At 34.9% G+C, this 15,939-nt stretch overlaps 2 protein-coding genes across 4 annotated transcripts; both read right to left on the reverse strand.

Moving 5' to 3' along the window:
* Positions 1-724: 724 nt before the first annotated feature.
* On the reverse strand, positions 725-4,559 carry LOC120263645 (probable transcription factor At1g11510). Its single transcript, XM_039271611.1, has 3 exons — positions 4,554-4,559; positions 1,539-2,922; positions 725-1,055 (listed from the first exon to the last, which is right to left on the reverse strand). The coding sequence occupies exons 1-3, from the start codon at positions 4,557-4,559 to the stop codon at positions 991-993; spliced, it is 1,455 nt and encodes a 484-aa protein (XP_039127545.1). The 3' UTR covers positions 725-990.
* LOC120263432 lies at positions 4,151-15,863 on the reverse strand. 3 transcript variants are annotated; one of them, XM_039271332.1, is made up of 25 exons: positions 15,164-15,854; positions 14,956-15,082; positions 14,710-14,808; positions 14,519-14,587; positions 14,291-14,425; positions 14,083-14,151; positions 13,208-13,263; positions 12,904-13,063; positions 12,189-12,353; positions 11,464-11,548; positions 11,185-11,385; positions 10,956-11,050; positions 10,808-10,850; positions 9,917-10,071; positions 9,160-9,270; positions 8,286-8,354; positions 8,030-8,173; positions 7,832-7,906; positions 7,578-7,754; positions 7,415-7,500; positions 6,503-6,557; positions 5,501-5,626; positions 5,280-5,393; positions 4,776-4,892; positions 4,151-4,687 (listed from the first exon to the last, which is right to left on the reverse strand). In XM_039271332.1, exons 1-25 carry the CDS (start codon positions 15,421-15,423, stop codon positions 4,622-4,624), a joined length of 2,859 nt encoding a protein of 952 aa, XP_039127266.1. In that variant the 5' UTR covers positions 15,424-15,854; the 3' UTR covers positions 4,151-4,621. The 3 variants fall into 3 exon arrangements, 2 of the variants coding, with proteins under 2 accessions (XP_039127266.1, XP_039127267.1); XM_039271333.1 differs by lacking the exon at positions 14,083-14,151 and having other exon boundaries at positions 15,164-15,855; XR_005537090.1 differs by lacking the exons at positions 4,151-4,687; positions 4,776-4,892; positions 5,280-5,393 and having other exon boundaries at positions 5,543-5,626; positions 7,415-7,492; positions 15,164-15,863.
* Positions 15,864-15,939: the final 76 nt, after the last annotated feature.

Here is a 15,939-nt window from a genome sequence, read left to right on the forward strand (position 1 = left end):
ACATCCATGTATATTCCTTTCGCACTTTGAGCCAAATCAGTTTGAATTTTCTCAAATATATCATGTATACAACCAGACCGTCTGAGGGGTCTAGCATGTGAAGTAATATAAGCGAGTGACACATAATTATGCATACTATTTCCTACACAATCAAACCTCAAAATAGTATTATCATGTCAAACAAGCTCAAGTATCAACATATTGCTTGGCATTTTAGCACCAGGTAGGACTTATATGAGACAAGCACAGGACATTATCCCAGAGAGAACTATTACTAAAAGAAATCGCATAGAAAAAAAAAAATTGTTGCAAGAAATATAGTCAATAGTAGATTAGTAGAAGCAAAAGGCAAAGTAAACATGACAAACTTAAAGTCAGATTTTAAAGGGAGGTTGATGAATTGGCTTCACAAAAATGATCCCCAAGTGAGCAAAGGAACTGAAAACTTCTCCATAACAATTACCCCTACATCAGTTTCTAAATCAAAAAGGACTTGTAGAGCCATAAGTTTTAAACTTAAACAATCTTTACATAACAAACAATCTGCATTTCAGACTGGTCATCGGGCCCTTCAGTTCACAATTTGAGATACCAACGACAATGAAAGGTTGACCGTTGGAAGTTACTATAGAACAAAGATAAAACAACACTGACAACTAAAAAGAACTATACATTAAAATCAGTACGCTAGTTGTCTAAGACAATTCATAATTATAAAAGAATCTGATCACAAAGACTTGTTTGTCTATATTGATCAACAAAATTTAATACTAACTTGCATGTCTGGCCAAAAAATGAAACAACATCAATACAACATAAAAACTTTTATCGATAGGTAGACAACATCAAAAGCAAAAACAACTTTAAACACTGAGTTTTACAAACACAAATAATACAAATTACCAAATGATAGCAAGAATTCAACTTTTGCATATATTAGCAGTTTGGGCTGCAAATGAAGCCACCTGATCATGTGAAGACGACATAACCTCAAGTGAGGGTTGAACCCTCAAGTGGGGATTGTGCGGTGGCCAAGTGACAGAAGGCATACGCAGCTGCACAGAATATGTTTTGAGATTGACTAACATCACGGAAAAGGAACATTACACTCTGTAAGCATAAGCATTCCTATAGAATTTTTTTTGGTTTATTTTCTATGCTAATGAGGACACATTACTATCATAAACACAAACAAGCGAACTATAATAAAAACCAAACAAAGAGAGGTCAAAAGCAAAAAAAGTACTCAGATATTGCACAAGAAATGATTAACAAGAAGCAGCAAGTCTAAGATATATATACCATACAAAAGAAACATAAAGAACAAAATAATAGCAGCAGCACCATAATTAAGCTTGGGCATTTTAAGTTAACTCGCAAACCCTATAGCAAAATGGATTTAGCATACTTACGCATAACTGACACATCAAATGTTGGGTAACATTTGAACAAAAGATGTAAACTAGGAGCACAACACAAAACAAGTAAGAAAATAAGAGTTCACAATCAAACAACCACGAGAACTAAAGAGGATCAACCTGATTTTTCTACGGCATCCTTGATCATTTGACTAGCCTCCTCAAGTTTATCCATCCACTTCATACGATGCCCAAATCTCTCTGACTCCAATGCCCGAAGTCTCTTCTCCAATGGTCTTGCCTTTGCGGGATCAATCAATTTTAACCCTTTGTTTATACTCAAATTGTCCATATTCAAAGGCTTTGCCCAAGCAATTGCCTTTGCAAGGTACTCATAGCAGGCATCAACCTCTAAATCATCTCCGTCCTGCTCCTTCACCTTTTTCAAAGACGAGGACTTTCCTTTACTCTTCACGGATTTCACACCTTTACTCTTCACTGGCTTCACACTGCCAATGCCATCTCCAAGAGGCTCTGTTAGCTGCCATATCTTCTTCGAGAGCTCATAAACCTCCTGGTCATGCGGCTTCGAGAACTTGAGGCCTGCGTTTTTCTTCTCTCGAGAAGCATTGGTCTGGAACTTCCTCCTGAGATTGCGAATCTTAGTACCAAGCTGACCCTTGGTGAACTCAGCAGTAACGGATTTCTTCAACAAGTTAAGGATACCATCAAGGTCAGTAGTAGAAGTGCCGGCATTGGAAGGATGCTCAGAGCCTTTATTAGAGTAGAAAGAGATGATGGTCTCAAGGATTTTGGTTTCATCTTCCTGTCCCCAAACCCTCTGGAAGAGCTTTTGCTTCTTTTCACTGTTCTCTACCTCGGAAGGGGCTGAAATTCTTTGCCTCTTCTTGCCTGATTCAGCAGCTGGTTCAACTTTAGCCACTGCCTGCTTCTCAGAGGGCTCAGAATCGGAATCGGAGCCGGAATCAGAACCGGAGCCGGGCATAGCACTGGAATCCGGCTTCTTCAAAGGTTGCTGCTTTGCCGGCTCTTCTTCCTCCTCGTCCTCGTCCTCCTCTTCATCGCTTGACGCTTCTCCTTCTTCGTCTTCTTTTTCCTTCGGATCTTTCTTCCCGGCGACAGGGGAGTCATCGGATTCGTCTTCCTCGTCATCGTCATCATCATCATCATCATCAGCAACAGCAGCAGCAGCAGCAGCAGCAGCAGCGGCGGCGGCGGCAGCAGCAACGGTTGGTTTTTGGGAGGATTTGGTGGAAGGTTTGGTCTTTGGAATGATGGATTTCGAAGAGAATTTCTTCGTAGGAGAAGGAGAGGCGGGTTTGCTGTTGCTCCTCCTCCTCCTCCGATGAGGAATCTTCTCCAGCGGAGGCCTCTTCGTCGTCGGAAGAGGAGGAAGGGGGCTTGAGATTGGGACGCTTGGAACCCATCGAAAGGAAGAAGACGAGGAACCCAAACGCCGACAACGCTGAACAGAAGCAATCTTCGCGAGGGCTGAGGGTTTCCCTTTTATATAGTGTATAGCCTTATATTTACCATTATAACCCTGTAAAAGTTCATAATTTTTTTTAAAAAAAGTCAAAATTTTTTTTAAAGCCATTTATTTACCTTTTGTGTATCTCTGTTAACCTCATGTTTAAATTCTTCTATTGTTCTCTTTTTTTTTTTTGACACATCAATTTAAATTTTTTTAAAAATATTAAATATTTTTTTAAAAAATTATTTTCTATTTTTATGCTCTCGTTCTATTTATAGATCTACTTTAACAAATCTATAAAGTTAAAATTAATTAATAATTTTAAATTTATATAAAAAAAGCTTTAGCTTTCTTAGGTGTAGTTTGATTCGTGGTAATGATATATTACCACACAATAAAATTACTATTATAATATGAGTGAGAATATTATATGATTGGGAATATTACGGTAATTTGATATAACTATAGTTCATTACCATATTTAGTTGTCATGGTAATCAATTTGTTAAAATATAAAAAGTTATAAGATTACCACGATAATCCAAGATAAACACTAAATTTGATGGTAATAGGATTAATATCTTTTTTGATAATATTTATAACTTAATAATGTGATATTACCTGGGATTCACGATGTATTACCACGTGATAATAATTTTCATTCACGTGTCGTGATAATCTTTCACATTCTGTGAACCAAACGACCCTTATTATAAAGATTTCATTAATTTTTTTTTTGTTTGTTTTAACCTCCTGTTTTATGTTCTTCACAAAAAAAATAAAAATAAAAATAAAAACTAAAAATATAAAAAATACATTAGAGATAAAAGAATAAATTTGAAAAATACATTTAATATGCCATAAGATTTTTAAATAAATATATAAAAAAATAAAAAAAGTGCTTATAGAACTCAAAGGAGTGATATATTTTTACACTTTCTAATATTTTTTTTAAAAACCTAAAACACCAATTTTAAGAGAAATACAAATTAAAATTAAAATAAAGAGAAATTAATAAATTTTTGATGAACTTCTATTAAATAAATGTAACTTTAAAAAACATAGTATAAAATTTTTATAAATTTAAAACAATCAACAAATTTTAAACTAATTTTAATTGATTTTTTAATCAGATTGAAAAGAGTAATTTAATAATAATTTTTTTAAAAAAAGCATTATTTAGGGTTAGTGGGGGCCTAAATCGATGTTGATCCTAATCCAACCAAATAAAAGATTCATGTATCATAACTAGTAAATTCATACTCCTCTCAAACTAACAGTGTGAGCATTTCAGTAATATTAAAAGAGACCAGTATCATGAAACCTGTAGTTCAAAACTCCAGCCACTTAAACAAATTCAATTTACATGATTAAAATAAACAACCAACACTCCAAGCACATGTATAATTAGTAACATTATTATATAGCATTCTTCATCAACAAACAACGAATGGAGAGATACTTTTTCTTTTTTTTCTTTGTTTTTAAATTGCCAATTGAACCCAAAAAATTATAAGTTCAGGAATGTATCTTTGACTCACAAACCATTCTGTGGTCAGGATCAGATTTTGAATACTGAACTTGTGTAGCTGCTCAGCCTGCACTTAAGCCTGTTAACTTGAGCATTAAGGACAGGTTTAGCGGTTAAGCAGGGTTAGCTCACCAGAATGTCGTCGATAATTAATAACTTATCATTGAACCGTCATGTGCAGTAGGGCTTCTGCATAAAATGGTCAACTTATTACTGAACTATGTGTGTGACGGACTTTTAATGTCGTTTCTTTTGGTAAAGGAGGTACCCAACTAGAGCAGACATCAAAAGGGTCCACAAAACCTGTGAAAAATAAAATACAGTGCTTTTTACATCGGAAGGGGTGATTAGCATGTTGATCAATGAAATTGAGCAGAAATCTAGAGCTTACCATATTACTAGCATGCCACCTCTCAAGCTTCTTGATCCTGCATCGTAGATCATGCACAGTTTTCTCCATTTCTAAGGCTTTCTGTTTCTGTGAAGATTCTTCTCTCAAATTTCCTCCCTACGAGTTCATGTAAATATCGATGAGTTACAATATTCAAATGTTAGTGTTAAGAGAAATATATGTATGCATACATGTTGAGGAGATCATTCCTCTCAATTATGTTAAAAAAGGAATTATGGCTACTCATTGAAAGAGCAACAAAACAACATTTCCTTAGATCATTAAACTACTAAGTTGGTTTGATATGAGGCTGGAACAAGTACTCTTCTAGAGTTGATCATCTCATCTCACATGAATGGGCCACAAGAAATAAAACTCAAAAGACTGAAATGTCATCAAGTGACTAAAATAATCGAGCATTGTCTTCCTTGTAATTATTTTTACAGTAACTGTTATAAAGCAGCTTCAGGAGCATGATAACAAATAAATCAAATAAAAACTTACTTGAGATTGAATGAAATCCACTAGTTCCTGGAGCCGAGCAGCTTGTTGAATATGAATTCCATTGGAACTTCTCTCCGATGATGGCAAGCTTTCAAGAATAATTTGGAGATATGTCTAGTGGTGTAAAAATAACCAATCATTGATGTTGCTATGATTCCAAAAAAATTAAAGCTTTTAAGTTAGTTTATTTTGAAAAATTCATATATAGACCGGAAATAAACCTTTGTGGTATATGAGCCATCCAAGCTTAGCATTGATGCAGCAGCAGATACAACTTCTTTGTTTATACCTTTAATCTGAAGGTAAGGGCTTGGAGCACCTTGCATGTGGTCGACTTCAATAAGAATCTAAGAACCAACATCAATACAATGCAATGTAGATAAGATACAAAAAAACTTAAATTCAGATATCACTACAGTCATGCTAGTGAAAAACTATAGGTTTGCAGATTTATATTGCCAACAGGAAAAGTATAAATATGTCAGACTATATGCTCAAATGAAGGTTTAATTTGACAGCCAGAAATAGATATTCACAAGTATGACTAGCAAAATCAATCCTATGTATAAAATCCTCTTATAAATCCATCAAGGCATTGAGATTCTGGAAATTATGCAAAAAACAATTGAATATTTTTTTTACTATTTACACAGGTCTAATTGTGATTAATCATTCCAAAATGTCCATTAGAGTTCTTAAATTTCTCAGGAAATTACAATCCCTTACCCTGTCACAGTTTCAGTACTTCTGTACCTTTTTTCATTTCCTTTAACTATTCAATCTAGAGCAAGAATTTCAAAAATTCAGCTAAGTTCCTAAAATGCATTAATTCTGTAATATATTCTAACCAGCCCATGCTTGTTTCTCAGAACAAGCCACAGGAGCATTTATTCAAGGAATATCAACAAAACATTTGCCCATCTCACCACATTGACCACAATCAATATCTTGTCTGCTAATTTTCTGAATGAACCAGACATGTTGTTAAAACCTTTTTCCCCCCAAAATAGTAGATATACAAGCCCCTAAACTTGTCATGTTCATTATTCTAAGGCCAGTTAGGTATGGAGACACAGCCAGCAAACAAATCACAAATATAATGCTCAAACTTCAACAATGGAAAGCCCAATCAAATAGTTGTGCATATAGCTTTAGCACCATGAACAAGATCCAATGCAAACTGGCGTTAAGAGAATATGCAATTAACAGTTAGAGAAGATTACCTTTCCATCTTGATAAATAAATGCTGATGCTTCAATATATGCTACAGCTTGATACCTGAATAAACAACCAAAGTATGTCAAAGATGAAATGATCAGTTTACACAGCCAAAACTACAATGAAAAGTAAATAAATATAAAAATAGGGAACCATAAAAAGTTTTGTCACGATGATAAGGGACGCAGAACAACAGTTGTTCCACACTAACATAAAAAAAAAAACACATCACATTCACGCGCCAAGAAGCTGATTCATTGACATGTAAAAATATAATTTTAGAACAAATTATAAATTTAAATTAGTCGAATAAAAAGATGATTGTGCACAAATCAAAATATATTATTAAGTAAATAATTCAAAGACATTCACGTTTCTAAACATTGTTAACTTAATTTGATCAAACTCTAATTTAACAACTAACAGTACACTGAACAAGTTATAGTAACATTGATCTGAACAGGTATTCAAGTGAAACTCAGTTTTGGATAAAATTGTAAGGTTGCTCTCATTGTGGAATATTCTGAACTGAATTGAATGGGTTCAATCCAATATACACGATAAACTGAATTTGACCAACCAACTAAAACTGATTGTTCAAGTTATTGTAAGGGATTTGTCAATTTTCTCTAAACTAGAATCAAATAAAATTTCAAAACTAGCAGAGTTTAGCCATGAGAAGATATGCCAAGTTTATGGTTGCCTGATCAAATTACATCTCCTAAAATTTTCATGTGAAGAATTGGAAGCAAGAGAACATCAAAGTAGAAAAATGGTGAATGAACTAAAATTAATCACATCAACTACAATATAAGCAGAAGTTCAGTGATATTTTACTAGTCTTTGTGTTATTTTCCATGTTCAGTGGAAAAGTTACATCTAATATACTTGAGCAACATAGACTTAATCCTACTTACCCCAGTTTGAGAAGACCTGCAACTGTGCTAATACTGATGTCAAAATCTACTTTAGGCTGTATGATGAAGTTCCCTTCCCTGATAGGCTATAAAAAGAAGTGAAGATCAGGGGCTTTCATGAAATTTCAATGATGAAGTTAAAAAATTCATCATTTCTGCTGACCTCTCGTATCAACAAGGCAAACCTTCCTTCACATATTCTCACTCGTATGCAGTCACTCTCAGTCAGCTTCCCATTTGTGGATGCCCCAGGAAGCTTTAAATAGATATCAATGAAATTTTGAACAGAGCTGCACACTTTCCCTGGGTCAAGTACTCTCAATATATCTTGATATATGACCTGTCACATCAAGGCAGATGGAAACCTTAACAAACCAAATTTGAAAAGATAAGCGTATTAAAAAAATTAGGGAATACCTGCTTATTACTTTTCAGTACAAAAAGTGAACTTTCAGGAGAAAGTACAGGATCAAAGTCATTTCGTATCTTGAGCTACAAGAGAAAGAAAAACAAAATCATTCAGAACAAAATCAGCATAAATTGTACAAATATGGGGGAACTAAAGTAGAAAACTAAAGGAAGAGGACTAACAACAAAAGATCTTCAAATACGAACATGTGCATGAACAAGATGAGGTTCAATGTGGTGCTGAAACATAGGAAATACTGTTGTCATTATTTTCTCCTGAGATATTGCACAACCAGCACGATTCTTGTCTCTCTGAACTCTAGCAATAAGATGTGAATGAACGCCACCAACCTAATATTGATTCCAAGAATCATATTAGCCACATGGACATTTTAGTTAAGCACTAAAAAATAAAAAGAAAATCTGAATTTAGCATAAAGCAATGGGAGTGTCAACAACTCACTACAGCAATCCATAAGTCAAGTGATTCCCTTAAATCAGGATGCAATGCGTACACCCCCTCAAATATCACCTAGCAGAATGAAATGTAAAGGATGTCATGGAATAAACACAGAAGCAAACAGAAAACCTACATGTCTTTTAAGGAATAAAGATTTTAAAAAGAAGAAGAAGAAGATTGGAATGATATAGATTTTTGGCAAACACAAGAAAATACATACTAGCCATATATAGCTTGGATTGTTTGTACCACAAATTCAAGATGGTTTTCAGCCACTTGACTACCTATTAAAATTCACAACGAGATAAGAATATTCACATGGTCGTTAAGATGAGGATTTACCAAAAAAAATGCTGAGACAACCTGCATGAAAACCTAAATTCAAAACATCATTACATGGAAGTCAACAAACCAGGCAAGTTCAAGGCATGCTCGCCTGATCTTACTCAACCTACTGGAACCACTACCTTTTTCAGTGTACCAATGCAGGATTTGTTTTAATTAGACAAAAAACTTGAATATGTAGTATTTCAGCACTTGCATAAGTTGCATGTAAGACTAACATCCAATTGGAATGAAGAAACCATAATGTAATACTTGAAAGTTAAGACTGAGAAGGAGACTGTATATATGGAATACCAAAAATAAGAGCATACTCAAGGCACATGCATGGTGACAAAAGACAATTAAAGACACAAGACACCTGCTCTAGTAAGTAACAGGCGGTCTACATTCCATATGGATGCATCTTGGATTTGTGACTAGAGGAAAGCCTTCTGCCTAATTAAAGTTCTAGTTTAGCATAAGTCTAACGACAATCAAAAGAGAAACATCAAATACTTTTAGCAGGAAAAGAAAGACACAATACAATCTTTACCACTCCGCAGTCCTCAGAAACTTGAAGTTCCTTGAATCCATTACGACTACGGTTCTCAAAATCAAAGCAAGGCACTTTTGCTTTACGACAATTCCTTATGTCATCAATGCTCTGCAATGCATTAAAGGGAAGTTTTAATATTAAAGAATTTTTTTAACAGTTACCAATATAGGAATATTAATGAACAACCAATACCATAAAAAGTTTACAACATAATCAGCAATATATAAATATATCAAAAGGAGACACCCTAAAGAGGCATGCTAATGAATGCATAGATAATTATGTGTAGAATGGTGCCATTAAGAGTCTAGTCTAATCCTCGCCAAACAACCCAAAATAACATGCAAAAACAATCCCAGGCATTTCAAGAAAAGACATAAAGACCAAAAGTCCATTGATAAGACTAACTGAGAACATAAATAGCTGCATCTTGAAGCATCTAATGCTATGAATTTTGAAAAAACAAGCAGAATATAGGCAAACCAATATGCAGCAGTAGACCAAGGAGAAAAAAAAAAGACAACTATGGCACAATGGATATCTGCCCACACAGTTTATACAGAAAATATCACTCAAAACATGAGGTTTTTTCTTCAGTTGGCGGTACCAGCTTCACATCAATGGAAGAAAGAATATGGAAATGATCATCTCTAAACCAAGGGAAGCCACTCAACTGAACTCCCAATTAAATATGACAAAGAATATGGCAAAAAAATATTTCAATTGACTTTATGATTATATTTATATATAATACCTTGCACAGCAAAGGAAGATCCAATGAGCTGAATTCATCATACTTGAAGTCCACTTGTTCAGGCTTGTAATAGCTTTCCAGTGAGATGACTTCACATCCAACTATATTTGCCATTTTACGAGCCAAGCTAGTTTTACCTGATCCACTAGGGCCACCTTCATTCCAAATACAAAAAAGCAGAGAATAAGCAGAATCCTTCATATGGTGAAATTTTGAATTTTTGAGCAAGAGGATTCTATATGTCAAAACATTAAACAGGGAATAATTCACAAAAATATGCAAATTGAAAAAAAGAAAAACACAGAATAATGTAGAAATAATCCACAACAATATGCTTATAGCACAAGCTTAAGAAAAGATGAGCATTTGTAACAATTATCCCCGAAAAGTTGCATCTCAGGGCATGCCAAAAATCATTTCCCATTTCTTATGCAGAGGAAAGGAGATGAAGCCAAATAGAGAATGTTCAAAAAGAGCATTCAAAACAGTATTAAGAAATTCTCCTAATATGGCAAAGCAAAATAAACCCATTTTAACTCTTCTCAAGTCCATACCAATTTTTTTTAAAAACCTCTAAATATGAGAACAGAGACAGATTTAGGGCAATGAGATCCAATCAATGAGAAAGACACAATTGGAGTCAAAACAATCAATTGGACAGAAGTATGCAATAAATACAAGCCACACACCATCAAGTCTTAAAATTGAATCAACAACCATCACAACATATTATACTATAAACTATTGCACCACAACCTTCTACTAGTTTATGTGGCAAAAAATAAATAGTAAGGACATTGAACAAATCCAAAAATCTACATCTTTGTCAACAATGCGCACATATTATTAACAAAGACAGTAAGCATTACATAAAGAATGAGCAAAAGTTACCAATTCCTACAATAACGGGATAACCCTTGTTCTCCAACAATGCCTGAAACACAGAGTAAAATTTAATTATAGAACGTGGTCAAGGATGTCACATATCATATCAGAAAATTCATGAGTTGCAGGTAATCATACTAAATTAGACAAGTACCTGAATTGCTTGAACAGAGAGAAGCAAACCCCTGTCCAGGTCATATGCATCAGGCATTGGAGCAAGTTGGATGTTACCCTTGTAAGCAGAAGAATCTGCAGTTTTTCATAAGAGCATCTTATGATCTAGAATTTATACTTACAGAAGCAATGCCAATACATAAGAAAAAATTGCACCTTAATGGTTAACAAACAAGCAAGTTATACCACCTAAAAAATAAAGGAATAACCTGATATGAAATGCCATTTTGCTAGTACAGTATCCATATCAGATTTTGTTGGAGATCGAGTCCAAGGCTGTGTAAGATCCTCAAGCTTGTGAACAAGATTTGTAGATAAGCGAACTGGTCTAGGAGCAGCAATAGCCCTTTCTTGATTTCCAGTCAAAAGTGAACTAGACACAGGTGGTGGGGTATTAAGACGTGGTACCCCTGATTTTATACCATAACTGATCATGCAACAGTCTATATAACTGGAATGAGAAAATTCTTTACACAGCAATAACATACCTTTGCTTTCTAGAATCATTTCCAGGTATGATTTAGTGATCCAGGGGCCCCTGATGCCCAGCCTGGCAGCTTCTGCTCCAAGAACCTAGAAAAGTAACCGCTGCTCAATGATTCTGATTATCTTTCAAAATTTTGAAATCAAAACTGAACCAGTGCCCTTTGAAAAGTTGTATGTATTGGTTCCACAATCCAAGGACAATATACAAAGTTCAATCATTATTTAAATTCTGACCAGAAGAATACTACTCAAACAAATTTCAGAATCCTAAATTGTGCTTCTAAAAGAGTTGTCACTTGGCAGGATGATCCTAAGAAGAATTTGTACATTAAAAACCACTGAAGCAAAAATAAAGTAATCCCTTTGGCAAATAGCCATTTCATGAGACAAACCATGAATACATAACACCATAATCATTGCAAACAATCCCTTGCAAGTTGGTAGTTGGCCAATCTAGATGTGTAACAATATTGGTTACAATCATTTAAGTTTTAACAACTAACAACTTCAATAAGGTAACTTGCCAGAACAATCAAACCTAGAGCCATGATAAATTGTGTTACTGATGATAGTTAAATTATTAACTTTTTTTAATACAAAAAAAAAAGTATTGAGAAGTACTTCACTTTGCCATTATACTAAAAATTTAAGAAGTCTTAGTAGTAATCAATGCATACTTTGCCATTATACTAAAATTCAAAAAGTCTTAGTAATAATCAATCCATACTTTCCTGCTCGTCCCCTTCAAGACCAAAAATGCCTCATTCAGAGTATCAATGCTTTCCAGAGCCATCAATAATTGTCCATTGTGGACGGATGTACATCCACGCTTGTAACTAACTACAACCTTGTAGCCTAAAGCAAGCAGGCCACCTAAAGTTGTGCGCCCAACCTGCAGCAATGAAATTTTATATAGAAAAAAGTAAGAATTTAGAGACATACAATCATGACCAAAGATAAATTAACCATCACAGGAAACAAGCTGCCGCAAATTACTTCATGGAGAGCATCTAATCCAGACCATCTGGCAATTGAGTACGATGATATATGCATGCCAAGATTATCAATGACATTAGCAAGAATTAAGGCAAAAAAAATGGCCTTATTTTTCAGTTGAAAAAATATAGCCCTTAGAAGGAGGAGCACTTGAAAAGAAACACAAACAATCATATACACTATTTAACTTTCCTGAATTAAAGTTAGCCATACAGAAAGGCACAACAAATTTTTGTGAAAGTCCGCTTCCTATTCCGACCAAATATTCCAGTCGATCTTATCCAAGCTCTTGCGTTTGTAATTAACCCACAAATTTCCGAAGATCGGAAGATGTAGAGAAATTTGTGCAGAGATAATAATATTCCAATGAATATGTGAAGACGCCTCGAAAATTCCCACAACAATGGTAATTTATTAGAAGATAAAATTGCATAATTTTCCATTACCTCAAACTCAGCTCTTGGCCTGATGATGAAGTTCTTATCAACAATCCGCTGATCACCTAGAGATAAGTAGTATCTGATACCACATTGTCGCACCTTTATCCAATCATTTATCCTAGCTTCTTCGTTTGCAAATGGTGGTCGAAGGAACATTTCAATGAAACTGAACCCAAGTGAAATAGATCAAACACCTAATTCAAAGCTATCAAACTAATGGCATCAGATTACTGAGAGGCTGCTACAAAATTTCCAACATACAGAACATAAACATCAATGGAAAAAATGAAAATACAGTTCTTTGGCTTACTTCTCTGTGTCCACTCCGCTTCCTTCAAAATAACTAGTCAATTGTCCATCAAGGCACTGCCCAAGCATCACCAACTCCAATCACAACATAGAAAAGAAAACCATAGGTCGTGACAGTAAATTTACAACAAGGAACAACAAGATCAACATACACCACAGGTCTGTGTCTGATAGTGATAAGTGAATCGCATATCATGTTATGTTATGCAGCAACAAATGTGATGTTAAATAAAAAATATTTAAAAATTTATTTCAACAATAAAGTATACAAGACACTGATAATACTTTAACATTTAACTAATTTTATCAAAAAAATTACAATTTTAAAATTGTATTTGTATTTAAATAAGATCATGCAGTGCCTTCTTAAGTGGCATCATCTAACTGCAGGCCCCCACCTAATTCCATACTCTTTTTCATACAATCCTTTGGCTATTGCCTGGTGCATAATGCTTTCTCCACCAGAGATGTTTTGTGTTACAAGTAACCCATAACATTCTAAAGTGGTATCCTTTTTCAAAGAACAATTCAAATGTTTATTCAAGAAACCACGCGCTTTCTGAACAACCAAATCATATTGCTGTCTAGATAACATCCTACTTTCATGGGCCCAGTCCATGTTTATATAACTCCAAGTTCAGAGCATTCCTTGAACTTGGGTTTTATTTTATTTTATTTAATGAGGTTTGAAGCTATATAATATACTGATCAATTTGTAAAGCCGAGTTATACTACTATTAGTAAAATGGAGAAAAAGAGAATTAGACCAACAAACAAATGATACAATATAAAATTGAAGTTCATATGATGAAGGAAAAAAAAACTTAGTTCTGAAAAAAGTTGGCATAATCAACCTTTTGAAGAAGAAATACTAACCTGGCTCCTACATTTCAGTTTGTAGTAAGGTTCTCTAAATGATGAAACAAAGCTATTGTCGATTCTAATCTGGCCAAGAAAAATGAAAAATAAAAATCAGCCCAAGGTTAAACACAAGAAGAATTTCTTAACAATAACCTAGCCCATGGTTCCTCCAAGCTTCATTCAAAAAACAAAAATCACTAAAGAAAACAAAACAACCAAAAACCTGTGCATGATGAAGATCTGGCTCAATACGCTTTCTAAATAAAGGGAAAATGCTATCAATAAGGTAGTCAAGTGAACACGAATCTCCAATATCATGTCGAACTTTGGACAGAAGGCTGAAATGAACACCTCCGACCTGGCACAACACATCATCCTTAGTATCAACAGTCAACAAAACCTAGTTAGCAGAAGATAAATGGTGGCATCATCAGTAAGGAACAGAATTTACCACAGCAACCCTGATGTCAAGCAGAGAGCGAAGTGTTGAATGCAAAGCATAAGCACCATCTACAATCACCTGCAGCATGTGAAACATCAGTGAAAACAAGAAGATAACAAAATAACAATATCAAACAAGAAGATGATCAAATATTGGGCATCATTGCATCCTTTTTTTCAAGCAAGAAGATGAGGAAATACCACTCCAGATGAAGAAATCTTCACCGACTTCAAAGCAACACGTCTTTTCTCTTGGAAATCAAATATTGGCATCAGTGCATCCTTCTTTTCCACCAAATCCTACTTTCCAAAATCCAAATGTTAAAAATTGAGAGCAAGAACCCCTTAAAAAGAACAAGAAAGTGAACTTCCGATCAAAGATCGTAAATTTCTTAAAATTCAAGAATGACTCGCACAAACGCCCAATGAAGCATATAAATGAATCACCTGGAGATTCTTGACAAGAAAATCAAAATCAATAGAATCCAAGTCGTTCCCATCGTCGGCTCCACTCCGATAGTTCTCCATGGAGATCACCACACAACCAAGAACAGACGCCACCTTCTCCGCCAAGCTAACAACAACAAACGAAATCGAAATTCAAGAAATCAGGGTTCCATCAACGATCAAAGAAGGCAAGAAAAGAATGGGGGACCTAGTCTTGCCGGAGCCACTAGGGCCGCCGATGCCGACAGTAACAACATGGCCATCTTTCTTCTCACGGAGTTCTTGGATGGCCTTGACGAGGAGATAATAGCCATGATCGAAGGACACATGGAGAGGGAGAGACTGGAGAATCGACGAGGAGGAGGAAGCAGAGGCAGCAGCGGCGGAGCAAGGAGGCGGGGACGGCGGCGAGGTGGAGGAGTACCTCCCTCTTCGTTCCAAAACCCTCTGCAAAGCCTCGTCCTCCATGGCCGAGAGCTTCGCTTCGATCACCAAACTTCTGAGTTTCTCTCTGTCGAACCGCTTTTAGGAAAGAGAAAGCATTTTATAAAAGGTCCCCAAATAAAATATGAATATTCAATTTAAAAAATTGAAATGAATTTTGAAAATAATGGTACCGAACGATAAATATAAACAATTAGAAGGGCTTGTATGTAAACATTCAACTGGACACGTATCAAAAAGTAAAGAGACATATGTAAATGTTAATAATCACAGGGTTGTATGTATAAAAATTCAACTGAACGTGGTGGTCCAAACCAACCCGCATCCGAAGCTCTGTTATTCACAGGGACCAGGGTCGTATATATAAAAATAAATGGCATGCAAATAATACGAACCACAAGGCTGCATTCATAAAAATCCAACTGATAGAAAGGGTATAAATACCAACAATAACAGGGGTGCACGCATAAAGATCGACCTGAAAACGGGTTATAATAAAGGTACAGAAAAAAATAAATATATATATATATATATAGATTA

This window comes from Dioscorea cayenensis, chromosome 6, assembly GCF_009730915.1.
Source record: "Dioscorea cayenensis subsp. rotundata cultivar TDr96_F1 chromosome 6, TDr96_F1_v2_PseudoChromosome.rev07_lg8_w22 25.fasta, whole genome shotgun sequence".
Classification (NCBI taxonomy): domain Eukaryota; kingdom Viridiplantae; phylum Streptophyta; class Magnoliopsida; order Dioscoreales; family Dioscoreaceae; genus Dioscorea; species Dioscorea cayenensis.

What these genes read in the sequence shown, in the direction of transcription:
- LOC120263645 (XM_039271611.1), bottom strand. An exon ending in GGATGCCGTAGAAAAATCAG is followed by an intron (nt 1,056 to 1,538) that starts GTTGATCCTCTT and finishes TATTCTGTGCAG; the next exon opens with CTGCGTATGCCTTCTGTCAC.
- LOC120263432 (XM_039271332.1), bottom strand. Translation starts at nt 15,423, where the DNA reads ATGGAGGACGAGGCTTTGCAGAGGGTTTTGGAACGAAGAGGGAGGTAC. An exon ending in AGATTTCTTCATCTGGAGTG is followed by an intron (nt 14,588 to 14,709) that starts GTATTTCCTCAT and finishes CACATGCTGCAG; the next exon opens with GTGATTGTAGATGGTGCTTA. An exon ending in GGCCAAGAGCTGAGTTTGAG is followed by an intron (nt 12,354 to 12,903) that starts GTAATGGAAAAT and finishes TCATTGCTGCAG; the next exon opens with GTTGGGCGCACAACTTTAGG.